Genomic DNA, 24152 nt, shown 5'->3' with positions numbered 1-24152 from the left:
ATGGAAGAAGTTCAAAGCCATACAAGCCAAGGAGATACAACCACTCACGTTTGTTTTAATGAAAGACAGAAACAAGGAAATCAAGGAGTACAGAGAGTACGTAAAAGCCTTATTAAAAGTAACAGCTCCATTGAGGCGACTCGGCACTGCCTTTAGGGGGCACGACAAAACAGAATACTCGACAAACAAGGGAAATTTCGTCGAGATGTGCAATTTCCTTGCAGAGTACTCTCCTGCGATCTTCAACAAGCTGCAGAGACGGTATGGTCACTACAAATCCCATGAATATCAGAATAATCTTATTTCGGCTATCGGTTCCAGGCTTCAGCGAACGATAGTGCAAGAATTAAAAAGCTCCAAATACATTGCCGTTCTGGTCGACGAAACGAAGGGCAACTCGAAGAAAGAGCAGCTCGCCATTCTTCTTAGTTACTTTGAGGAAGGAAAATTAAAAGAAAGACCGATCGGATGCTATCACATAAAGAGCCTGGATGCTGAAAGTCTAGCAAATTTCATTCATTTCACAGTGACAAGAATTGGACTCGGTCAGAATTACTGTGTCGCACAGTTCTACGACGGAGAAACCGTAAGGAGCGGACGGTTCTCCGGTGTTCAAGCTCGTTTGAGAGCGAAATCGCCAAAGGCAATCTACATTCATTGCCTTGCCCATAAGCTAAATTTGGTCGTTGCAAGCTGCGTTGAACCTGTCGGCACTGTTGTTTCTTTTTTCTCACTGGTCCAGACTCTATACACAATCATTTCCAACAGCAACACTCGGCACCAGTTGTTTGTTGAGGCCCAGAAAGCTGCCGAACTGCCAGTTCTGGAGCTGGAAAGAAGTGCTGCCACACGATGGTCTTACTGGTATCGATCTATATCGAAGGTTAGACTCCGACATGAATGAATTTTAGCTGTACTGTATGCTGTAAGTGAGGGAGCCGACGGCAAAGCACGGACAGAGGCAGCTGGGATCCAGAAGAAGATAGAATTGTTCCTTGTTATCTTCCAATTGCACTACATAGAAGCAATTATGCGAGCGATGAACTCGCTGTCTCAGCAGCTCCAGGCCGTCAACTTGGCTTTTTCCCGATCGCGCACCCTGGTTCGGGCCACAAGAAGCGAACTCACCGACCTGTGTTCAGACGCTTCATTCGTATCGCTTTTCGAGAAGGCTAAAGTGTTTCTGACAGAACTTGAAATCGAAGTATCTGCTGTGAATGAAGCCGCAACTAGACCCTCCTCTGTTGGTCAGAAAGGACGACCTCGAAGAACTCAAAAGATCACCAAGCTTCTGAAACAATTTGTGACAACTTCGACGCTAGGAAAGAACTTCATCGAATCTAGCAATCGGACTACAACTTTGGCGGATAAAATGAAGCGAGAGTACTTGGAGACTTTCGACCGTCTACCAGCCGAATTTGACAGAAGATTCACAGGTAACTTGCCATTGCTGAACACACTCGAAGCCTTGGATCCAAGCTCGACCAAGTTTATGGACACAGAGTTGCTCAAGCGTTTCTCTGCTCTTTACGGCGAGCTGGATATCGACGGCATTCTTCTCGAATCTCAAGCTGGTATTGCCAAGCGTTTCTTGCTTGATAAGGAGAAAAAACCGGAAAACTTCTTAGACATTGTCGACAATCTTCAGGCATTACCAGTGGCTTACTCAGAAGTAATTACAGTACTTCGTATTGCTGCCACACTTCCTGTGACAAAAGCGAGCTATGAGCGTTTGTTTTATAGCCTAGAAATAGTGAAAAACTACCTGCAGTCTACAACACGAGATGATCGTCTGAGTCACCTCCTTTTGATATTTGCAGAGAAGGATTTAGTAAAAAGTTTGGACCACGACCAGCTTGTTGACGATTTTGTAAAGATGAAACCTCGGCGGTTCCCCTTGTTACCTTGGGTGTTGTAATATTTTTTTTTCTCTTGTTATGTTTTTCCTTTTTGTAAATATATTTGATCTGAAAGACTTCTGCTGAAGGAAAACCGAGATTTTGGTTACAACCCTCAGCATAACAATGAAGATTACTTTCACCGATGTATTGTTTACTTAAATAACAAAGTTTCTCGATGAGGAAGGCCAGCCTGTAGTCTGGTTGAATTTTCCACTTTCAGTTTAATCACTTACCCTCGTTTATTGTAATCTTTGTTGTTAAAATTAATCTTAGAGGTCAGTGTGGCTGAGTCCCACATTCGTTTACAGTACATTTCCAAGCAACACATGGGGGCTGAAAATGCGTTTTTACTTAAAATATTCGATCGATGTGCTGCCAAAGCCCGGATTTTTCTTATACGACACGAAGTGAATCGGGGGGGGGCAGATGGAGTTCATGCCCACCCCAAGATTTGACCCAAATGGTGCCTCTGAAGTTTGCAATGATTTTTCTCGATTATATAATTATTGTCGCTGAAAACTCTCGAATGAATTTTTGTCTATCCAAATTTCAAATTTTTTTTTACTTTCAATTGCATCATTCGAAGTAAATATATCGCAATTTCTTTTCTTGAAGAGACAAGTTGACATCGCTTAAGTCCTTAAAGATCTTTGACAAATAACATAGCTTGGATAGCCATAAGTCATTTTGAAAAAAAAAGCAGCAAGTTAATATTTTCCTTTGGTTTAAAATATCTCGATTTCGTTCCTTCATGACAATAATCTTCTGAAACTTTGACCTCTTGACAACAATCTTACTTCTGCATGTAACAGTAAAGTTCTGTAGTTTGGAATCCGTATCCTTAAAAAGGTTTGAAAATAAGTAACCATCAGGGGCATGGCTATTAAAAATACTAGTAATCTTAATAGCCTCTTGAAACACATCATTTAATTCTAATGCCATTTTTCGCTGTAAGGGTCTCTTGGTGAATTAAATTAAAAAAAACAAGTTTTATTAACTGAAAGTAAGGAGCGACATTAAAGCTTAAAACGAACAGAAATTACTTCGTATATGAAAGGGGCTGCTTCCTCATCAACGCCCCGCTCTTCACACTAAGGTTTGACTCTTCCTCTCAACTCTACTTTTTAAAACAGTGAAAAACTTTAGCATAAAGAGCGGGGTGTCTACAAGAAAGCAGCCCCTTTCATATACGAAGTAATTTCTGTTCGTTTTAAGTTTTAATGTCGCTCCTTACTTTCCGTTAACAAAAACTTGTTGTTTTTATTTAATTTCTGAACGTTTTTGAATAAATGCATGTTTTGATGTTGGCTCTCCACAGAGGAATAATTAAAAATAAATTTTCATATTTATTTTTTTTGGCTAAATGGCTTTCTCATAGTTTTGATCGAATGATTTTGAGAAAAAAATGAACGGGGGAGGAAGCCTAGTTGCCCTCTGATTATATGGTTTACTTAAAATGGCAACTAGAACTTTTAATTTTTACGAATATTTTTATTAGTAAAAGATATACGTAACTTATAAATTAGCCTACGTAACAAACTTTTGTATTCTCATGTTTTTATTACATATATGAGGGGGTTCACCCCCTCGTCAGTACCTCGTTCTTTACACTAAAGCTTAAATTTTGTCCCAATTCATTTAGAATGACCCCTGAATCCCAAAAGACGTAGAAAAAATAGTTGAAATAACTAAAAGTACTTTAGTGTAAAGAGCGAGGTATTAAGAGGAGGTGAGAACCTCATATGCGTAATAATTTCTGTTCGTTTTAAGTTTTAATGCTGCTCCTTACTTTCAGTTGAAAAAACTTTTTCATATTTATTTTTCATTGTTTTTTTTTTTTAATAATTCTAGAAAGTCCTGAGCTTTGTTCATGGAAATTTTCTTCCCCCATGACAAATTCCTCCACGGAAAGTTCCCCCAACGAAATTCCGAAATTCTACATTTTTGTAGATAGGAGCTTGAAACTTCTACAGTAAGGTTTTCTGTTATGTTAGATTCATCAGGTCTGCTGAATCTGATGGTATAATTTTCGTTAAGATTCTATGACTTTTAGGGGGTGTTTCCCCCTATTTTCTAAAATAAGGCAAATTTTCTGAGGCTCGTAACTTTTGATGGGTAAAACTAAACTTGATGAAACTTATATATTTAGAATCAGCATTAAAATGCAATTCTTTTGATGTTCTATTGGTGTCAAAATTTCATTTTTTAGAGTTTTGATTACTATTGAGCCGGGTCGCTCCTTACTACAGTTCGTTACCACGAACTGTTTGATAAGGCAATGAAAAAAAAGTTACACGGTCATAATGATCAGCTTGAAAAAATGATTTAAAACCAATATCGTTGCTGGTCTTTGCACCATCTGCGCATTATCTCTTGCACCATCTGCGCATATTCCACAGCAATTTTTCTATCCTAAACATTCAAATTTTGAAAATTTGTCAATTTTACAATCTATGTTTTTACATGTAGCATGACAAAATAGCAACTCCACGCATCCTTTATAAGCATATATGACATATTATAATCAACTAATCCAATTTAGTTATTTCAGTTTTTTTGTTTAACTGAATTGAAAATTGTGGGCTTTCTTTAATTTTTGTAACCAGTTGCACAAATTGGTTCTTGTCAAGATCAGAAATTCTACTTGAGACAGTGTTATTCGATAAGCAATATCTTCAAAATCATCACCACATTCACTTCCATGTAGATTTTCTATGATTTTAACACCAGCAGGTAGTACAAGATCTTCTCAATGGTGATTTTCATTTTTCTATAGCAATGTGACACTCCATATATAGATAGATACATAGATAGATGGATAGATTTATTCACACGAAAGACCAATTGGGTCATGGTGACATACACAAAACAATCAAGAAATGCAGCTACAAAACATAGATTGAAAAGACACTAAAACTAATTATTTAAGAAAACCCTCATGGTGCTTCATCCTACCCAGATGAACTTTCCAATATTATTTATATTTAAGTCACACCTACTTCTCAAAATTTCCAAAATCCAATCTCTCCCCCGACCTCCCTAACAAATATTTCCAAGCGCAACTCCTCCAACTCCCTAGATTCCCCTAAAAATGATGCAAAGTATCATCCATCTTTACACACATAGGGCAACTGTAGGGACCATCCGTCAATCAATTTCTCCTTAAATATTTCCTACGTTCTCAAAGAGGCAGAAAATTTTCCCCTACATACATTACCCATTTCAAAGCTCCCTGAGCAAATCCCATTTTTAGGTAAATTTCTTCGCCCAAGTTCTCCTTGACCTCCACATATATCCCAAGGGGTGGCGAGGTGGCCTTCTCAGCTTACCAAACCTGAACTTCCTGAGATTCTAGCCAAGTAGCAACTAACCTAGATACAGTCCTTGCCATCTTTCCTATCCCCTTTCCCTCATTCAGCAATTACCTAGCCCTGCACGGTCTAATATATTCTTCAACTGGTTTGGCCACGAATCCTTCCTCCTATCTTGAAGCATCATTAAAAATGCTTGGTTAACTAGCCTATTATCTTCTATCGATGATACCCTTTCCAAATGTTTAACCATACTATTTAACCTACTCTGTCTCATATACTTTATTCTTATTTCCCTCTCAGCACAAACCCATTAAACTTATTATCAAGGCCTAACATACACTTAAAAAACCTCAGCTATATTCTTTTTAAATTTTACCCCTTATCAAACCCCAAAGCTCCACCCCGTAATGCAAAGCCGATCTAATTCTAGCAAAAAAATATATTTTAGAAGTCCCACATCCCTAATTTCCTTAATACTACTTTTAATTAACATTTTTAGTAGTCTATTTCCCTTACTTTCTACCATCTTAAGATGTTTCTTCCATTTCGCATCTGATGAAAGCCTACAGCCTAAGTACTGAAATTCATCTACGCGGTCTAGTGGTCTACCTTCATACGTAAACTGACAATGGGAATCTATCTGTTCTCCACTTTTCCTAAAAACCATTACCACCGACTTCTTTAAGTTTAATGCTAGTTTTTTATTCCTAAAATAAAAAGATGCTAGATCTAGCAGTTGTTGCAAATATTCTTTACTTTCCACCACTAAAGGTATGCCATCCGCGAAAACCAATGCCATAATGCTTGCATTTGAAAGCATAATTGTTGAGGTGCTTCGGCCTATCGAATGTTCTTCAAAATCATTAATATACAATGAAAATAGCCTTGGGGAAATTGTACATCCCTGCTTAACACTAAGTCTACTCCTAATAACCCTAGAGAAATCCTTGCCTACCCGTACTACAATCTTAACTATATTATACATAGATGCTATAATCTTAACCAATACGCTTGGTATCCCTAGCACTAACAACGACTCTGTCATTAAACTTCTATTCACTCCATCAAAAGCCCCTTTTAAATCCAAAAATGCAACAAATAGTCAGCCCTTTTTTCTCCAAACTTGTTTCCTAATCATCCCTAACAAAATAATAATCTGATCTGCAGGACTATTGCCTTTTCTGAACCCTGCCAGCCAATCTGATAAAGTTTTATTTTGGTCTATCCTACAACATAATATCTAAGCAGAAACCTTACTAAGCACATTACTTAGGCTTATATCTCTATAATTCCCATGGTCTAATCTATCCCCCTTTTTAAATAACGGAACTAGAATAGACGTAGCCCAAGACAAGGGCCATTCTGCACTGTTCAGTATACCGGAAATCGTCCCTGCTATAACAAGCAGCAGCCGCACCCGTCCCCACTTCCAAAGTGCGGTTGGTATTCCATCTATACCTGGAGCAGAGCCGCCTCTCATTGCTTTCATTGGCTGTCAAACTTCACTTACCTGGATGGGAGCAACCAAATCGTAATCACATTCTTTCATTGGCTTATCAACTACATCACCTACTGCAGATGCCAGATCTACACTCAAACTAGTTCCTTCTTGTTCCCTAATCACTTCATTTTCTTTCTCCTCTAAATATTTAGGCAAAGAATTTACTGCTGGAATACCATCATAAGCCTCTATTCCTCCTATAGAATTTTTAACCATACGCCAAAAGGTCCTAATATCCCCTTCTCTATAATCTTTTTTCAGCTGCTCTCGTGTTATAATTTCATGCTCTTTTTTCTTATCTTCAACATTTTCTTATACTTATTCTGAATCAATTAATAATCCATATAAAATCTAGTATTTTCCCTACTACTTATGCTATCCCTCGCTTTCCGAAGTGCCTCTAAAACCTCCTGGCGTTTCCTTTCACAATCAACGTAAAAATATCCATCCTTAATATCATTTTTAACTCTGCAATTTAACTTTGAACTTACCTCATATACAATAGCATTAACTAAGGCTAACGACTCCTCTATTTTTGCATCACCTAGTAAAACCCAACATTTCTCTAATTCCTGCTGAACTTCTTCACTCCGCATCATATTCTGAAAAATTTCTCTTTCTCTCCTGTTACTTTCAGTACCCTTCTAATCCCTAAATCCTCATTTTCCTTGCGTTATTTATTCCTATCACTATTAACCACTAGTTTCTTAGAACTAACCCACTCAAAAGTAGCCTTAACAGGCAAGTGATCCGAACTTACCGCTGCCATCACCTCGAAATCCACACATAGACGCCAAAGAGGAACATCCACCAACATACAATCAATCACACTTGGAGAAGCCCCAGAAAAACTAGTGAAATTTCCCACACCTCTATCCTCTCCAACTCTTCCATTCAAAACAACCAAATTTTCCTTACCCTAAAAATCCAAAATTTTACGGTGAAAATCCCAATTATTCTTTCGTCTACTTTGGTCGTTACTTGCCCTCGGAGGGAGATGGATTACTAAATCATCCCAAACTTCCTAAGCAGTTTCATCCGTAATGGCATGAGGTGACATCAAAACTTCTGGAGTGACCCCAACATAGCCTTAAGACAAATCGAGTCAGAAGGCAATTGAATCGAAAATTTACTATTTTTCTTCCTCAAATATACACCACGTATCCTCGTTGTACGAGCTCGACTCTGAAGGGATATAAACTCCGTAACAATAATAAACCATCCATCGGCTTCAAATCTTAACCGTATCGAATTACAAGAAACACTTTTCAGCCGTTGGACTTTTTGTTTTGACAAAAAATTCTCAGATACAAAAATTGCTACTCCACCATAAGAGCGGGGCGTTGAGGAGGGAACAGGCCCTTTCATATACGGAGTAATTTCTATTCGTTTTAAGTTTTAATGTCGCTCCTTACTTTCAGTTAAAAAAAACTTGTTTTTGTTTATTTAATACTTAATGAGACGTAAAAGTGTTCTCACTTTTTCATAACTACTGAAAGAGTTCAGTGTCTAGTTAAAAAGAATAAAAATCCTTTACCAACAAACTGGCTCAAAGATTAATCTTTTTAAAAGAATATAAAGATCTTTACTGTACAACGACTGAATAACAACTGATATGCTGCTAGTAAACATTTGTCATTAGTTTTTTCATTACAATTAGTTTTTTCATTACAATTAGTTTTTTCATTACAATTTCTGTTTTATTTTAAGATTTACACAGTCTTTCAAAATATTTATTTCTGGTTTATTGACATACGAAACATGCTTCGATTTAAGATTTCTTTTTAATTTTAATAGTTTCATACTTTCCGCAGCCAATAATTTAGAGCAGTTTAAACGAAGGCGTTGTTCATGACCCTGACAATTTTAAAACATAAAGCCTAATTCAAGAAAAGACCCATTATTTTTTTTCTATTTCGCACATTAGATTCCTGTTTTATAAGACTTTTGTTTTGCCCGAGGAAACTTTATTATGTTACCATCTGGGTCATCTCCGTTCTTATTTAAGTTCAGCCATAAGTTCAGCCATCCATGGCCAAAAATTATTTTCATCCTAAAATCAAATAAAAAAACATATTTTAATATATATATATATATATATATATATATATATATATATATATATATATATATATATATATATATATATATATATATATATATATATATATATATATGATACCTGACGCGGGGATGCCATGGATATTCTGTGGTAGCCACAACACTGTGCTGGGTAGAGAATTTAGAGTGGCGAAACCCTATATAGGCCAGTGTATTCTCCTGATGAGCCCTTAGGTTGGGTGTTGCCTCTGAATTATTTGTCTATATTATTTTTTCTATTGTTTGGTAAATGACGACTTATACTTATTGACGACATGAATGCCTGTCCATGGATTATTCTTTATGGTTGATTGTGTGTGGCTATGCTGTTTGACCTATGTGATTGTATGGATGAGTAGGGTTAAGGCCTCATTCAAGTGCTGGTCTATATTAATCACTAATTTAGGAAAACAGTCTTCCTTTTCTCCTTCTGTCTCTTTTTTTTTTTTTTTTTTTTTTTTTTTTTTTTTTTTTTTTTTTTTTTTTTTTGTGCTGTAGCATTGGTGATTTCTCTTTTCATGATATATATATATATATATATATATATATATATATATATATATATATATATATATATACATATATATATATATATATATAATATACATATATATATATATATATATATATATATATATATATATATATATATATATATATATATATATATATATATATATATATATATATATATATATATATATATATATCGTTACGGTGAAACACTGACAGTTGACTACACTATAAGAGCTAGTGGTAACAGAAGGCGAACCAAAAACAAGCCAGAGCCTTGAAAAACAAACTTTATAGCGCACAGCGCAATCTTTGAGAACATAACCTTGGACCTATTCGAAGAATTGACAAACGAAGGCCTTTAGTTCGTTCTCTCCAGCTTTTCGTGCTCAAAGATCACAGCTTCGTTACATGGCGTGAAAATTTTTGGATTCAAATGATATATAGGTAATCGAAGAAAATGCCAAAAAATAAGCCAGATTACAATAAAATTAGCCAAGCTTTAAGCTGTCGGGTCAAATCTAAATTTTCCCGTCAGTCACCTTCAATATTCTAAGTCAGTCTAGAGGAAAATAAGCCAATGTGGCAACACTGAGAAGAGCATCAATGTTGACATTACAGTCATTGTTATTAAATTATTGTCTCACTGCAAGTGTCCGCTCACACTCTAACCTTTGTTTTTGTGTAGGTGTGTGAGAGTAACTCTGCACAAATACGTATCTAGATTTTATACATTGGTGTATTTAAATATTTGACATAAGAATTGTTGCAGTAAGGACCTAAAAAGAAGATTTGCATTAGGAAGTGTAAGCTTCAAGAGCAATTTATAAAAACAAGGAATAATTTCTGTCGGAATACAGAGCCTTGACGAACGACACATGATCCAGGAAAACGATTAGAACGAATAGCACTTCCACGCTCAAGACATTCTAGCTTCCTATCAGTCAGTTACGATTTTAAAAATGTTAAGAGAACTTGATGCGAATCCATATTGCTTTAATTTCAGAAGAAGCAAACGATGATCAACAGTATCAACATCAAGAAAAATTGCCAAGGCACTCTGACCACAGTCATGATCATCATTTATTTCAAGTAAGAGATCATGTACTGTCAACTCAGTTGACCTACCTTCAATACATCCATATTGAGATGCAAGCGAGACTTTATTACCCAAAAGAAAATTATTAAGTTGCCTATGTGCAATATTTTCAAGATTTTTGCTAAAAGCAGAAAGGAGAGATATACTTCTTTAATTTGAAAGGTTAGTGGGACTCCCAATCTTATATAAAGGAATAACATTTTATCTTTTTTAGGGTCAATTCCATTAACTAAAGACAAATTGAAAATATGTGCAAGGAGAAAAGAAATATTGAATGCTACTTGTTTGACAATTCGAGAAGAAAATCCAAAATTATCTGTAGTAGAACTAGATTTAAGTTTCAAAATAGTTTTCTTCTCATCCCGATGAGTAATTTTTTAAACGAAAATTATTTCCTAGAAGGGACAAAATCATCAAGATCAGAGGGCTCTGGAATTGACTTTAGGCTAGATGCCAGCTTAGATCCTGCAATACTAAAATAATCACCAAAAGTATTCATAATTATTTTACGGTCTGAAATCTTTTCCTCGTTAACTTCAAGGCAATCAACACTAATACTTGAATATTGATTTGGCCAAATCTTTTGATTAATAAGGCCCAGGTCCTTCTCATGTCACATTTATATTGGCCAAACTTATCTTTAAAGTATTAACGGTAAGCAAACCTTATAATAGAATTCAAATTATTTCTATATGAACGATAATCTTGAACCAAATCCTCTGTTTTGACTGAAAAATATTTTTATAGTTTTTATTTTCAATCCAGCTTTCATTTAAATGACCAGGTTTTGATTTTTTTTTTCCCGTACTTGGTCAGACATTATAAAAAAATGTTTATCTTTGAATAGGGAGGAGAGAGGGATGTTTAGTTAGGACCTCAGCTCTAAGATTAGATATAGCTTTTACTCTGGTCTGACTATTTCAGTAGGATGTAGTCTCTAGTCTAGAAATATACAAAAATCAGAGAGAATTTAAAGAAAAATGAGACCAATTTGGAAGAAATCCAATCTTCACAAGTTCTACTACTGCTACTGAAAAAAAATTCTATAAGAATGTTGTTAAGGTAGTGATTATTATACTTGCAAGCAGGTTTGAATATTGAATCATTCGTCTTTTTATTTTGAAATTTCGGGTGAAGCTTGCTATGTAGCGTGAAACCAGTCACCAGTTAATACACACCTTTATGGGGGGATACTTGAACCTCAGAAGGCTATTCAGTTTAGTGCCCTTGTAATTTATCAGTGACCGGCTAGTGCTGGGGGAAAAGATAAAGAAAAAGAAGACACGCTTGGGTATCAAGCAGTTTTTTTAATTTCCAGGAATTTGTTTCGTAATTAATTATTTTTATTGAAATGAAAATAAATAAGTTCTATCATTAACGAATCAGCTTTGTATTGGGAAGATTATTTTTTTTGCTTGGTAGTTTTTTAAAAACTGTTTTTGCTTTCCTCTTGCAAAGGTGACTGGGTAGGGGAGTATACAGGAGAGGGATATTAAACACCAGTTTAAGAATTTTGATCATGGAGATTTCAGTGGTCGATCTTTCATAGTTTCACGCCTTAACACTCCACAAAAAACATTAAATTGGATTTTGGTTCCATAAGGCTTCTTATTATGGTGTTGTCATTAGGAAATTATAAAAAGCGTGTAAATGTGAGTATTAGATTTTAAATGCCATTAAATAGCTTTCAACGATATTCTAGTACCCTATCAGTATTGGAGAAATAAAACAGAAAAAGAGAGACTCGCCCGTGTTTCCAGTTCTTTGTAGAAGTTCCGAGAAATTTCTTCCAAAATAAAGGTTTACTATTAATTTAAATAACAGCTATTATTTAAAGATATTTTATTATGATGAGTGATATTTTATTTTGCAATTAGTATCCTTTAAAATTTGTAAATAAAATGATAAAGAATAGGTAGATTAAGGATGAAAAATGTAATAAAAACGAAAGTTCTCAACTTTTGAGCCCTACTATTTCCAGTTGATATGTTCATTACCTTAAATACCAATTCTTGGGGAGAAAATTAAACGGACTTTATTCAAATTAATATTACAACTTGATTTAAATCAATCATACCATTAAATTTTTTAGTCTTAGTTTCTAGCTTTTTTTTCTAAGCTGAACACTCCTTGCTGTATACGGGCGAAATATTCATTTGATTTTATTGTTTCTCTTCCTTTTCATTTATTGGATATAGAGCCGTTTGTCGTCTTCATATTCATTTCTTTCTTTTCTGTTATGGCTGACCAGTTCGGCTTCAGATCTTTTAGTTATCGTATGAGTCAGCAATTACGACACAGCGTTGTTTTTTCTTCTATATCCGTATATTAAAGTATTTAAAATCCTTTTACATATCATGGAGAAAACAAGATTTTGTTAACGGCTTGAAAATACCATTCCTTTATTCTCTTTCTCTCGTATTGAATTTGATGGTATAGTCCTATATTTAACTAGGCTCATTGAATTATCCTCGTTTTTATTTTGTTTTTTTCGTTTCCTGATTTTTTTTATTTTTTTTTTTTTTTGTCTTCCGTCGTAGTCTTCATCTCATCGCATCTCCTTTTTTTTTGGTTTTTCCTGCCTTTTTCTAGAAATGAAAATTTCTTAGTCGCAAACTATGCTAACTTCTAAGTTAAATGAATTTTGTGTATTTTGAATGATTAAAAAGATAATTCTATCAACGCGTATTTTGTTTTTTAATTTCGGTTTAGAGTTTCAGTTTTCTTACAAGGTTGGTTCTTTACTTACATTTTAGTTTTCTTCAGACCATGGAAACCCTGATCATTTTGACAAGGTTCCGAGGAACTGAGATGAGGTTCTTCAAATAGGGACAATCAAAAGTTTTTCAGGAGGCGTGGTGCCTGAAGCTATACTGATTCTAAGTACTAAGACTTCTAAGTACTAATCATTTTAATTATATAAATATTGCGACAAAGACTCACCAAATAGCTTATAGTCAAATGTCGCCTCTCTTATGTTTATACGCAACATTATTCCAAAACTGTCCATTAGTTGAATATATGTTTTAACGTTGGATATTTTGCCAAGATCAAAACCGGTTCAGAGTTCCTTTTATGTTTCTTCGTTTCCGAAAAGAGCGTTAAGAGAAACTTTAAGTTAAATATTTGCATAAATGCAAACTGACATTATTTTTGGCAAACGTATGCCTATGTCATTATGTTGGGTAAATGAACTCAAAAAGAAAGGAATAAAGAAGGGAACTAGTGCATTTATTTTTATTTTAAATTTTAATGTTCTCCAGGTCTATTCAAATCTCTTGCAATTCAGCACCTAAAACTCAACAGATTTCTCTCCAATGCATGATTTAGAAATATGCACTGAGCAGGCCAGAACATTATAATTCCAAAGGGTCATAAGGACAGCTCCACAGTGACAGAATATTTTATAAAATAAAATAATTTGTTACAGAAGTTCGAAGTAACAAACTTTGAATAAGGGTTGATTCGAGTCAGTTCTATTGGAAACTCTTAAAAGGATAAAACGATTTCCTTTTAATAGTATATTATGTTTAAAGTACCCATTAAAGACAATACAGAGGTAACACTATAGCATTGCCTATAGCAAAGGCCATACGGCTCCAATGTTTTGTTATTATTTTTTCCCCAGAGGCACTTCATATGGAAGGTTTCGTCGCATAAACTTAAAAGGAGCTCATTCGATTGAAAATTGAGAGTTCTAGTGCCGAATTAAGAATCAAAATGGATCGGAGGGCACCTAACATTCACGCGCCCTTTCTCCCCAAATACATCCGATAAAAGTTCTGAGGGAGCCATTTTGATAAAAACAGTTCGAAGGACATATAACAAAACTACAGGGTCGACACAACCCAGGCGTTCCATTGTAAGTTATGTCCTGGGGCAAATATGGTTCTTGTTGAAGGGATGCTCATATAAACTTCAGAGAGGGCTCGTTTGCTTGGAAATTAAAAGCTCTAGTTCTCTTTTTCAGAGTAAAAAGTGATTGGAGGGCAATTGCTCCCCCCCTTCCCTCTACGCTTTTTTCCCTCAAATACATCCGATGAAAATTTGAGATAGCTGTTTTGTTAAAAATAGTTTGAAGATCATAGAACAAAAACTCCAGAGTCGACACCTCCCCCCCAGGGCCTGGGGGAAAGTGCTGTAAGTTATGCCCCGGGGGCAAATATCGTCCTTATGGAAGGGATGCTTGTATAAGCTTCAGATTGGGTTCGTTTGAATGGAAATTAAAAGTTCAAGTTTATCTTTTCAATGTTAAGAGAGATTGGGGGCAGCTAGCCTCCCCCCCCCCTACGGTCTCAAGTGCATTAGATGAAAATTTTGAGGACGACACTTTGTTGAAAATAGTTCAAAGGTCAGATAACGAAAACTCCGGTATCGATAATGCCCCCCCCCCCATGGGCCCGGGAGAAGCATTGTAAGCTATTCCCTGGGGGCATATATGGTTCTTATGGAAGGGATGCTCGTACAAACCTCAGAGAGGGCTCATTTGATTGGAAATTGAAAGTTCTAGTTCGTCTTTTAAGAGTCAAAAGAGATTCAAGGGCAACTAACTCCCCCCCCCCACCACGCCCATTTTCTTCAAACTCTTCCCATAAAATTTTGGTAGCCATTTTCTTGAGAATAGATCAAACATCAAATAACAAAACTTCAGCGTCGACACAACACCCCAAGACCCGAGGGCAGGGGCTGTAAGTTATCCCCTGGAGGTATACATGGTTCTTATGGAAGAGATGCTCGTATAAGCCTTAGAGAGAAATAATTTGATTGGAAATTGAAAGTTCTAGTTCACTTTTCAGAGGCAACACTATAGCGTTGCCTATAGTAACCGCCATACGTCTCCAATGTTTTATTTTTTCCCAGAGACGCTTCGGTTGGAAGGGGTCGATAAACATCGGAGGAGGCTCATTCGATTGGATATTTGAAGTTTGAGTGCTCTTTTCAAGAGTCAAAAGTGAACGGGAGGTAACCAGCCCCCTCCCCCACGTTCCTATCACAAATGCATCCGATAATAATTTTGAGATGCCCATTTCGTTAAAATAATTCAAAGATCATATAACAAAACTCCGGTGTCAACGCAACTCCCCAGGGGTTGCAAGTTATTCCATAGGGTTATATAGGGTTTTTATGGAAGGAATGTCATTTAAATTTCAGAGAGGGCTCATTTGATTAGAAATTGAAAGATCTAGTTCACTTTTCAAGAGTCAAAAGATATGGGAGGACACTTTCGCTTTCACTTTCGAGTTTAAACTTGCCATCTATTTGAAGAAAACAAACGTTCGATTACCTGACACTACCTATAGAGTGAAGTGAATTAGTCCACGAGCCCCACGGGCAGCGGGTCGAGGTCTGTATTCTGATCGGTTGACTTGCTAATTGATGTTTATGACCCACTTTTTGTTTACTCTTCCAGGCTTCAAGCCGAATAATTATTCAATAAATATAGAATACAGATCTCACCTCGTTGCCCGCGGGGCTCATGGGCTAATTCGCTTCGCTCTATAGGTAATATTACCTCAGTATTCAACCAAATTTACTTCACCAAGGCCTTCCCAAAGCCAAAGAATCTTTTCAAACAAATTGAATCTTGAACTGAAAAACTGTATAATCTACATTCCGTCGGAAGTCATTTCTTCAAATAAACGGAACATAAACGTAATATTTAACTAATCGCTCTAATTCATCGGTTCACTGGCTCGTTTAAACTCGAAAGTGAAGGTGAATAAGTAGCATTAATGGATGCGTAATTTTTTTGATTATCTTCCGACATCCTACTATACAGAAATTACCAGTGATGACTGGAAATAATATTTGAAATATAATTTCATTCATATTGTACAACCCCAACATTTAACTCGGCTTCAAAACCCTGCCCACTTTACGCATTTTTAGTTTGTCGAAGGGTGATTTTAGAAAGCTAAAAAATGGATGCATTTCTAGAATTAGCTTTTCTAAGTGCTCTAAACTGGAAACTACGCTGCTTCTGCTTCGCAGTATAGTTTCCAGTTTAGACAGCTTGTGACGAAACTAAACATTTACCTTAGTTCTTACCGAAACTGTTGATTTATTTCAGAATAAAAAAAAACTTTCAAATAAAGAATTTTGAGAAATTTGAAACATTGGCAATCAACAAACAAAACTGTTTTTTGGAAAAACAAACAGAAATTAATTTAAAAAGAAATACTTTCCAAAAGAAGTTTTCAGAACAGAAATAAAGGCCACGTTTATCTTAAGATCAAAAGAAATGAAAATCAACAATAACTCAAACTCAAAACCACCAGAAATTATTTTAAATTCTACCTTTGGTAAGATGTGCAAGCGTTTGCGTTCTGACATTGTAACCGGTCGAAAAGATTGCGCTTGAATCATTACATATCCAAATTTCAAATCGTTCATGATCGTAGCCTTCAAAAATGGTCCTTTTCCATAGAAAAAAGAAGTGTAAAAAAATGCCATGTTGGCTACATCAGATAAAGTCTGTGTTTGCGCGAACGGTGTAAGAATACTATCACACGGTCATTACCTTAATTCAGATCGAGACTTATGTGTAGAGTACAGACAACGTCTCTGTCTTGAGAAAGCTCAATAGTTGGTGGATCCTTTTTTTCTAACCCAACAATCTTTATCCTAAAGATCTCAATCGCTGACAGTCTCAAGCTCAACACTGTGATTTATTGTTTTTATTTATTTTATCTTTTATGCAAAGAAGAATCGTTGGATTAAAGTAAGTACTTAATTTTTTACTATTAAGTCCACTCGGCCAGCCCATCCTGGCCGAGTGGATTGGTGTGCTGGATTCAGGATCCTTTGTCTGAGAGGACGCGGGTTCGAGTTTGTAGCTAGGCAATCTCATTATTCCCATGTAGAGAGTTATTGAAAGGTAAGAGTAAATCTCTTGTTTTGTGACATCGATGAATTTGTTGTCCTTCGTCATATGCATATATAACCGGCTGATTTTCAATATAAGATTCGAAGTCCTTGTAAAACCACTTGTATTCGCCCCTATTTCGTCGGTTTACCTTTTTGGCTGACGGTTGCTGATCTTCAGTTGCCCTGTCAGAGCTAGTAGAGGGCTAAGCGCTAGTAGAGGGCCCAGGTTCTTCAAGATCATGGGACTCAAGAAAAATATCGGGAGGGAGGCTGTCTCACATCGGTTCCTGCTGCGTTGACTCGTAGAAGTCGGTTAGTTTGGGGTTCAGCAATGAATACTGGCTATCACTCTCGTCCTCCCCGAAATCTGAAAGATACGACATCTGGGAAACATCTCCATCTTGAAGTTCCATAAACATTTCTAGGGCTTGTTCTGGTTCAAAATTTCGCCAAGCGCGCAAGTTTCGTGACTTCTTCAATGCCTTCTCAAACTTTTCACCCATCTTGAAATATACTTTGGATATATATTCGCTAAAACATATTCAAATATATGAAACACACTTATTATTTTCCTTCGATGTTCTTTCATACAATAGCCGTCAAGTTGTTGACCCTTACGGACGGATGTCCTTTCAAATGGACAGCTTGTCAGAAACTAGTTCATACACCTTCATTGTTACCGTTGGATCCTCCCTCCTTTTAAAAGGACATCCGGAGTTAAAGGGTTAATTGTTGAAAAATCATCAGTTCAATATTTTATTTCACTGTAGTTTTTTTTCGTTTTCAATGCTGCAATAACGGGAAATTAAATATTTGTAATATATTTCGTTTTCAGTAAAGCACCATTGGCGTAGTAGGCTTTAAACATTTACATTTAGGGAGGGGGGCAGTATTCAAACTCTTGTTTGTAGTGAAGATATGTTTGTCTTGAACAGTCTTGTAAAGAACTAATAAAATTAAACTAAATATTTGATGTATGATGATATTAATGGTTGAAAGCTCATAAGTTCAAAATTTAGTTTTACTGTAATTTCTATGTTTATTTTCAATGTTGTAATAAGTACAAAAGAAAATATTTATAATATATTTCGTTTTCAGTGAAGTTCCAATGACGCAGTAGGCTTTAGACTTTTACACTGAAAGAACGATGCAAGACCCAAACTCTTCTTTGTAGAGATTTTTGTTCGTTTTGTGCGGTATTTTCATATTCAATTTAAGTTTCACTCGTTTTAAGTTGTACTTACTCACTTATACTAGTAACTATTGTTGGTTTGCTTGCAATGATTGCTTAATTAATTTTATGTTTGTTATGGGTTTCATTTATGCCTCAAAAGCAAAATATTTTTGCTTTTTTTAAAAAAATATTTTTTTTACATTAGTTCCTGTTATATATTTTTTGTCACAATTGTTTCTTTAATTTCTGTTCGTTTAGGGTTTAATTTATTCTTTAATAACACTCCCAGTTAAAAATTTAAGAGCCAGCTAAGTATAACATATGTGGACCCCCAAAGTGACCGTTCGGGTCCATAGACAGCTCGCTACCACCCAAAGGTGTACTGAACATAATTTATTTCATATATGGATCCCCAGAGTGACCCTTCGGATCTGTAGACCCTCACTACGAATAATAATTTAAGAGGCAGAAATTACCACAAAAAACGTGGATAGAGTGCCCCCTCTTTACATCTCAGCTATTATAACTTTCTAAAGAACCTTAAAAATACATACGGAGGGGGAGATTGTGTCCATTGCTACTTTTTCTTCCCTGGAGAAATCTTCCAGATAATCATCAATCCATGCAGGCATTACTGGCACAGCCAGAAAAAAGAGTGACAATTCTTATTTCTTGTGGCAATTGTGATTTCAAGCTGTAAAAAGAATTTATACTAGGTTGAAAAAGAAAATTATCTAAGGGCACAGTGGCTCTTCAAATCTTCATCTCAGAGTCATGGCCCCCTTTCACCAAGTTTTCAACATTAGAATACAGAATGTAATAACACCTTATTTTCATTGTGAAATGGTTTTATTAGCCTGAAAAAATAGCTTGTTTTTAGGATAGGGCAATTCAATTAAACCCCCCTCTCAGAGGTAGCCAACAAGGCTCTCAACATCCTAGTTACTTTCTGATGCTGAAAAAAATAACCTTTACAAAAATATCAATAATTTTACTTACTTGTAGGCTGGTATTATCGGTGTCCACTTGGGTGGTGAAGACCGGAAACACTAGAATCTCCTTATCATGGGTTTGCAGGGGGTTAGAATTAAATTTGGTTTTCTCGTGAAAAAAAAAATCTTATTTTCAACATGTCGTGACTTGAATTTAACTCTCCCCTATTGCACACCACCCCTTCTCTATCGATGCTAGAAACCATAGTTTGACGGTCAACGAGGATAAATATTAAAATTATGAAAGGTAAAAAACAAAAATTTTAAAAATTACCATTATTCCGCTGGCTGAGAATTTTAGCAAGGATAAAAAATTCCAGGGCGAAAATTCCAAATCCAGACCATAATCCAGCAATCAATTTGGAATACAGAGTTTCGTTTGACCGAGCACATTGATTTGCAGTTATATACTTAAACAGAGGTCAAATAGCCCTGGTACATGGTTCAAAATAGCCTCCTAGAAGAAATTTTAAGACCCGTCTCTGGAAATTTCATTTTCCTGACCCAAACCCTTTCCAAGATAGCTAAAACTAGCTAAACAAAAAATTTTAGGGGGATTTGGAGTACTCCTTTTATAAGAAACATCTTTTTATGAGAAATATGTATAATAGATAGGGCACTCAAGAGGTAACCACTTCGTTCTAAAACTCGATTTGTTTCACAATAGAATGCAACTGTCATAAAAGCGCCACCCCTCCTCTTTTTAGCAATTCACTAGCGTGTAATAACTTGTTCGACATCCTCATTGAATAGATGTTGCCCGGTTAAATTGGAACTAGTCAGAATTTAGGTCATCCCTCGAAGAAAAAAAAATCAAGGATTTAACGTAGAAAAATAACTTGCCATTTAATCAGAAAATAAAAGCATCTATATTCGTTATCTGCTTGCCCTGGTTAAGCTCTAATAGGGTTTAATTTACCAGATGGCAAGAATGCACCCTTTCACTCAATTACCGCAACCCCGACTGTTCGCTTTAACCCAAATATTTGACAACTGTTAATCGCACCCCTGCTAGAATAGGCTTTACTTAGTGGAAAATCATACTAATAACAATAATAATTTATTGACCCCCTCTGTACAAAAAATGCATCATAGAGGAGCTAATGAGAAAAAAGAAAAAAGAAAAGCAAAAAACCACTCACGTAACAACACAAAAGAAATCAACATGAACTATAGGTCGAACACTATTGATATATATTCAGTTCAGAAAGCACGCAAGAGGAAAATCAACAATTCTGTCGCAACGCTCTCGGAATTTGGAGGCAAGGATATCCATTTTTTCACATATTCCAAACACTCCATAGCGCCTAGAAATGTATCTGTTTCGTATCCAAATGGGTATACATAGAAAATATTTGCAAAACCGGAAAAATGCTGAACAGATCTGTTTACGCTCACTTTGAGAAAATAATCGCCACTCTGGTATTAGGAAAAACACATGCGGTGCAAAAAATGAATTATATATCCGACCCAGTGTTCGTTTATCAAATTGGCCTTTTACCCTAGCAAGCAACCCATAGGATTTTCTCAGTTTCTCCATCAGCGAATTTATAATAAGTGTTCTAGTAGCTTTGATAGAGCTCTCAAATGGTAGACCAAGATACTTGAGTGAAGAAGATGTAAATACAGTAATAGGGCCAACTTGAGTAGCCGCATTTGTGGATTGTTGTGAACCCGAACCGAAAACAAGAAATTCTATTTTAGAAGTGGCAACTCAAAGTCAGATTCCGTTCAAGGTAGTGCAAACACTATCTACAGCCTTCTGTAATCCTTGGAGGTCATCAGACAGAAGAAGAATATCATCCGCATATGACAAATGACTTGCATCTACATATGGCTCAATTAGATATGGCGGTAAATGGCGAGTAGCCGAACGAATAGCATTATTAAAAATCACAGGGCTTAGCACTGAACCTTGTTTTACTCCACGACTAACATTAATACGGTCACTCACATAGCCTCCTACTCGCACTCGAATTGAAGTTTTTTGATACCATGTCCACAGACATGCACAAATAAAAGGGTCCACACCACTTCTTAGTAGAGATAAAATCCCTTGGGAATGTAGAATCTTATCAAAGGCTTAAGTTATGTCAATAGTACAAACGTAAAGATTCCTTTTCGAATGCTTTTGACGTTCAAAAATCGCAAGAAAAGCTGCGTGGGCAGTTTGGACATCAAGACCTTCACGAAACCCAAACTGTTGGTCCCCGTGGTCACACTTGTGACTAATATCTCTATATAATATCTTTTCAAATAGTTTTCCTAAAACTGAGCATACTGTAATTGGTCTATATGAATCACAAGATTTTGGATCTTTATTTTTCTTAGGGACACACGTTACTATACCTTCACACAATGCATCCGGTACATATTGTTGAGCAACCAATGCCTGAAACAATATTGCAATATGTTCAAATAGTTTAGGGGTTCCATGAATCAAATATTCGGGCTGAAGACCATCAAACCCTGGTGCTTTTCTACTCTTCAGAAACCTGATCAGAGCCTCAATTCGTGATGGAGTGATTGTAACCAGATTACGAGTGTGGTCAGGTTTTGAAAGATGTTTTTCTAGGATTTCTCAAAACCTAGTATCCAATGGTGGGGGATCATCAGAAAGTAACGAAGAAAATTTTTTCCCATGACAATTTATTAATTAGATTAGGCCGTGAAGAAGGCGAAGAAATAAATTTAGATACATATTTCCAAAGTTGTTGGGGATTATTACGGATATCATTTGATATGCTAGAAACTTGCCTCTGCTTCCATTGGCGGATAGCCTTCCTATATTCAACCTTAGTAAACTTAACAATACGAAATATATATCCGGTCCTTGGGCCATCACAGTCAATCCAAATTCTGAACCAAAGCTTATGGCGGTGTTTAGCTTTTTGCAACTGCTCATCTTGACTCCATCCTTTCTTTCGGGTCCCAGCACGAATGTTTGTACAAGGTATTGCGGAAGCAGAAGAAACTTTCAGCGAATGTACGATTTCTACTAGGTAAAAATCTAAATCAAAATTATTACCTTTTCTATTTGTTGATAATAGGTGGAACGGCATTTTAATTTTAGAAAGCATAAAATCAAGACTACGTTGGTAAACCAGAATATTTATACGATCCCATTGGCTTCTCACAAACCACTTAGGCGTTCGATTATTCAATTGAAAAGTAGATCTATATGAAACTTCAAACTCAGATGGTCACATATTAAAATATCACTAGAATTCAGGAAGATTTGTTAAAACGAAATCTAAGTCAAAAGTAGATCCAGAATTATGCACATAAGAAAAAGGTTTTGACTTTGTGATTACCGAAACACCACTTGGGAGAGATGGCAGTAACATTCACAAGAAAGGGGCAGAATCATCTTTAAGATCTGTGCTAAAGTCACCGCAAATTTGGAGTGGCTTATTAGCTGCCGTAATTTTGTGAAGTGTCTTAGACAAAGATGCGCATGCTGATGCATATTTACGACCGGAAGCCTCATTTCGGTAATTTGTGGACATATAGACACAAACTAAAACAAGGTAGCCTAGATCAACTGACACGTAAAAATCAGAGGATTCAAAATAACTACTATTGAACTTTTTACGAACTGCTATTACCGAGACCACCAGACGGACGACCTGATGTCGCCTTAGCAAGAATCACAAAAAACTTGTGTTCTGTGGATACCTCCAGAATTGATACATTATCAGCATTTAGAAGATGTTCAGTAAAGCACACAATATCATAAGTATAAAGCAAGTGCTCAAGAGACCTTAATTTTTCACGGGCACCATTGATATTCTGGTAAAATACAGACACTATGCTACTCATCAATTAGGGCTCACTGATCACGAACAAATGTCACATTTCTTCTCGCTGGCTCCTGGACTGAAATATGCCTTTTAAGTTCAGTGCATGTTAGGCTATTACTCCGGTGGTTCCCCCCACAGTTAGCGCACTTGATGGTTTGCGCCAAGCACACCTGATCACGGATAGTATGATTTCCAGCACACTTGCTGAACTTGATTGGGCCGGTACAGTCACGTTCTAAGTGACCAAAACCTTGGCAGTTATGGAACTGTTTAGGCTTTTCAATGGGCATGGTAACTCGAAACAAACAGTACTCTAATTTGACACCGTAATCAAATGCCAGGTCCAAAGCTTCTTTTGATATGAATTTTAGCTCAACCACTAGAGAGTTTCCAAAACGTGTAGCACTTATAACACTTTCAACAAGGGCTGGGATTTGAGAAACATCGAATTAAGTATCCATTTTAACAATGCCAAAATGTTCTGACTTAATGACTTTAGCGCGAATTTTCAGTGAACTAGGTATCACTGCGACTGCTGCTACAGTGGACTTTTCATCTGACATATGCACGACAACCCTATCCCTGCAAGCTGTAATGTGTTTTATTTCGTCCGCACACCCGAGCTTTTGAATAAATTCGCGTTGTTTCGTAGGATTCTTTACGTTTAATCCTTCAGGAATATTCATCAATACTAGAGGGGTAGTCTCGGGCTGCCTAGTTGGTGCTGAACGCCAGGCTACTGAGTTTGGAGTTTGGGCTCTAGTGTCCTGGTTTTCCACCAGAAAGTTCCTCATTTTTACGCAGTCATTAAGGCGTGAAGCTACGATCGTACTTGGGTCGTTAGGAATGGAAGGTACGTCAGATGGGACTACAATCACAAAAAGCGGC

At 36.2% G+C, this 24152-nt stretch overlaps 2 protein-coding genes across 3 annotated transcripts in view; one reads left to right on the top strand and one right to left on the bottom strand.

Annotated features, from left to right (window-relative positions):
* LOC136036780 (zinc finger MYM-type protein 1-like) overlaps positions 1 to 904 on the top strand; it is a 1622-nt gene extending 718 nt beyond the window's left edge. Inside the window, exon 2 of the mRNA XM_065719107.1 lies at positions 1 to 904. This exon is cut by the window's left edge and continues 144 nt beyond it. Coding sequence (XP_065575179.1) covers positions 1 to 904 — 904 coding nt within the window.
* LOC136037184 (uncharacterized) overlaps positions 1 to 24152 on the bottom strand; it is a 78876-nt gene that overhangs the window by 50455 nt on the left and 4269 nt on the right. Inside the window, exon 1 of one of the 2 annotated variants that reach the window (XM_065719739.1) lies at positions 13372 to 13515. The exons of the other annotated variant lie outside the window; for it this stretch is intronic. The gene's annotated coding sequence lies outside the window, so the exon portion shown is untranslated. Of the gene's footprint in view, positions 1 to 13371; positions 13516 to 24152 lie in introns of those variants that run through there. 2 annotated transcript variants of the gene reach the window in all.

This window comes from Artemia franciscana, chromosome 16 (genome assembly GCF_032884065.1).
Source record: "Artemia franciscana chromosome 16, ASM3288406v1, whole genome shotgun sequence".
Lineage (NCBI taxonomy): Eukaryota > Metazoa > Arthropoda > Branchiopoda > Anostraca > Artemiidae > Artemia > Artemia franciscana.
The sequence above is the reverse complement of the archived record's forward strand: the minus strand, read 5'-3'. Positions and strand labels throughout refer to the sequence as shown.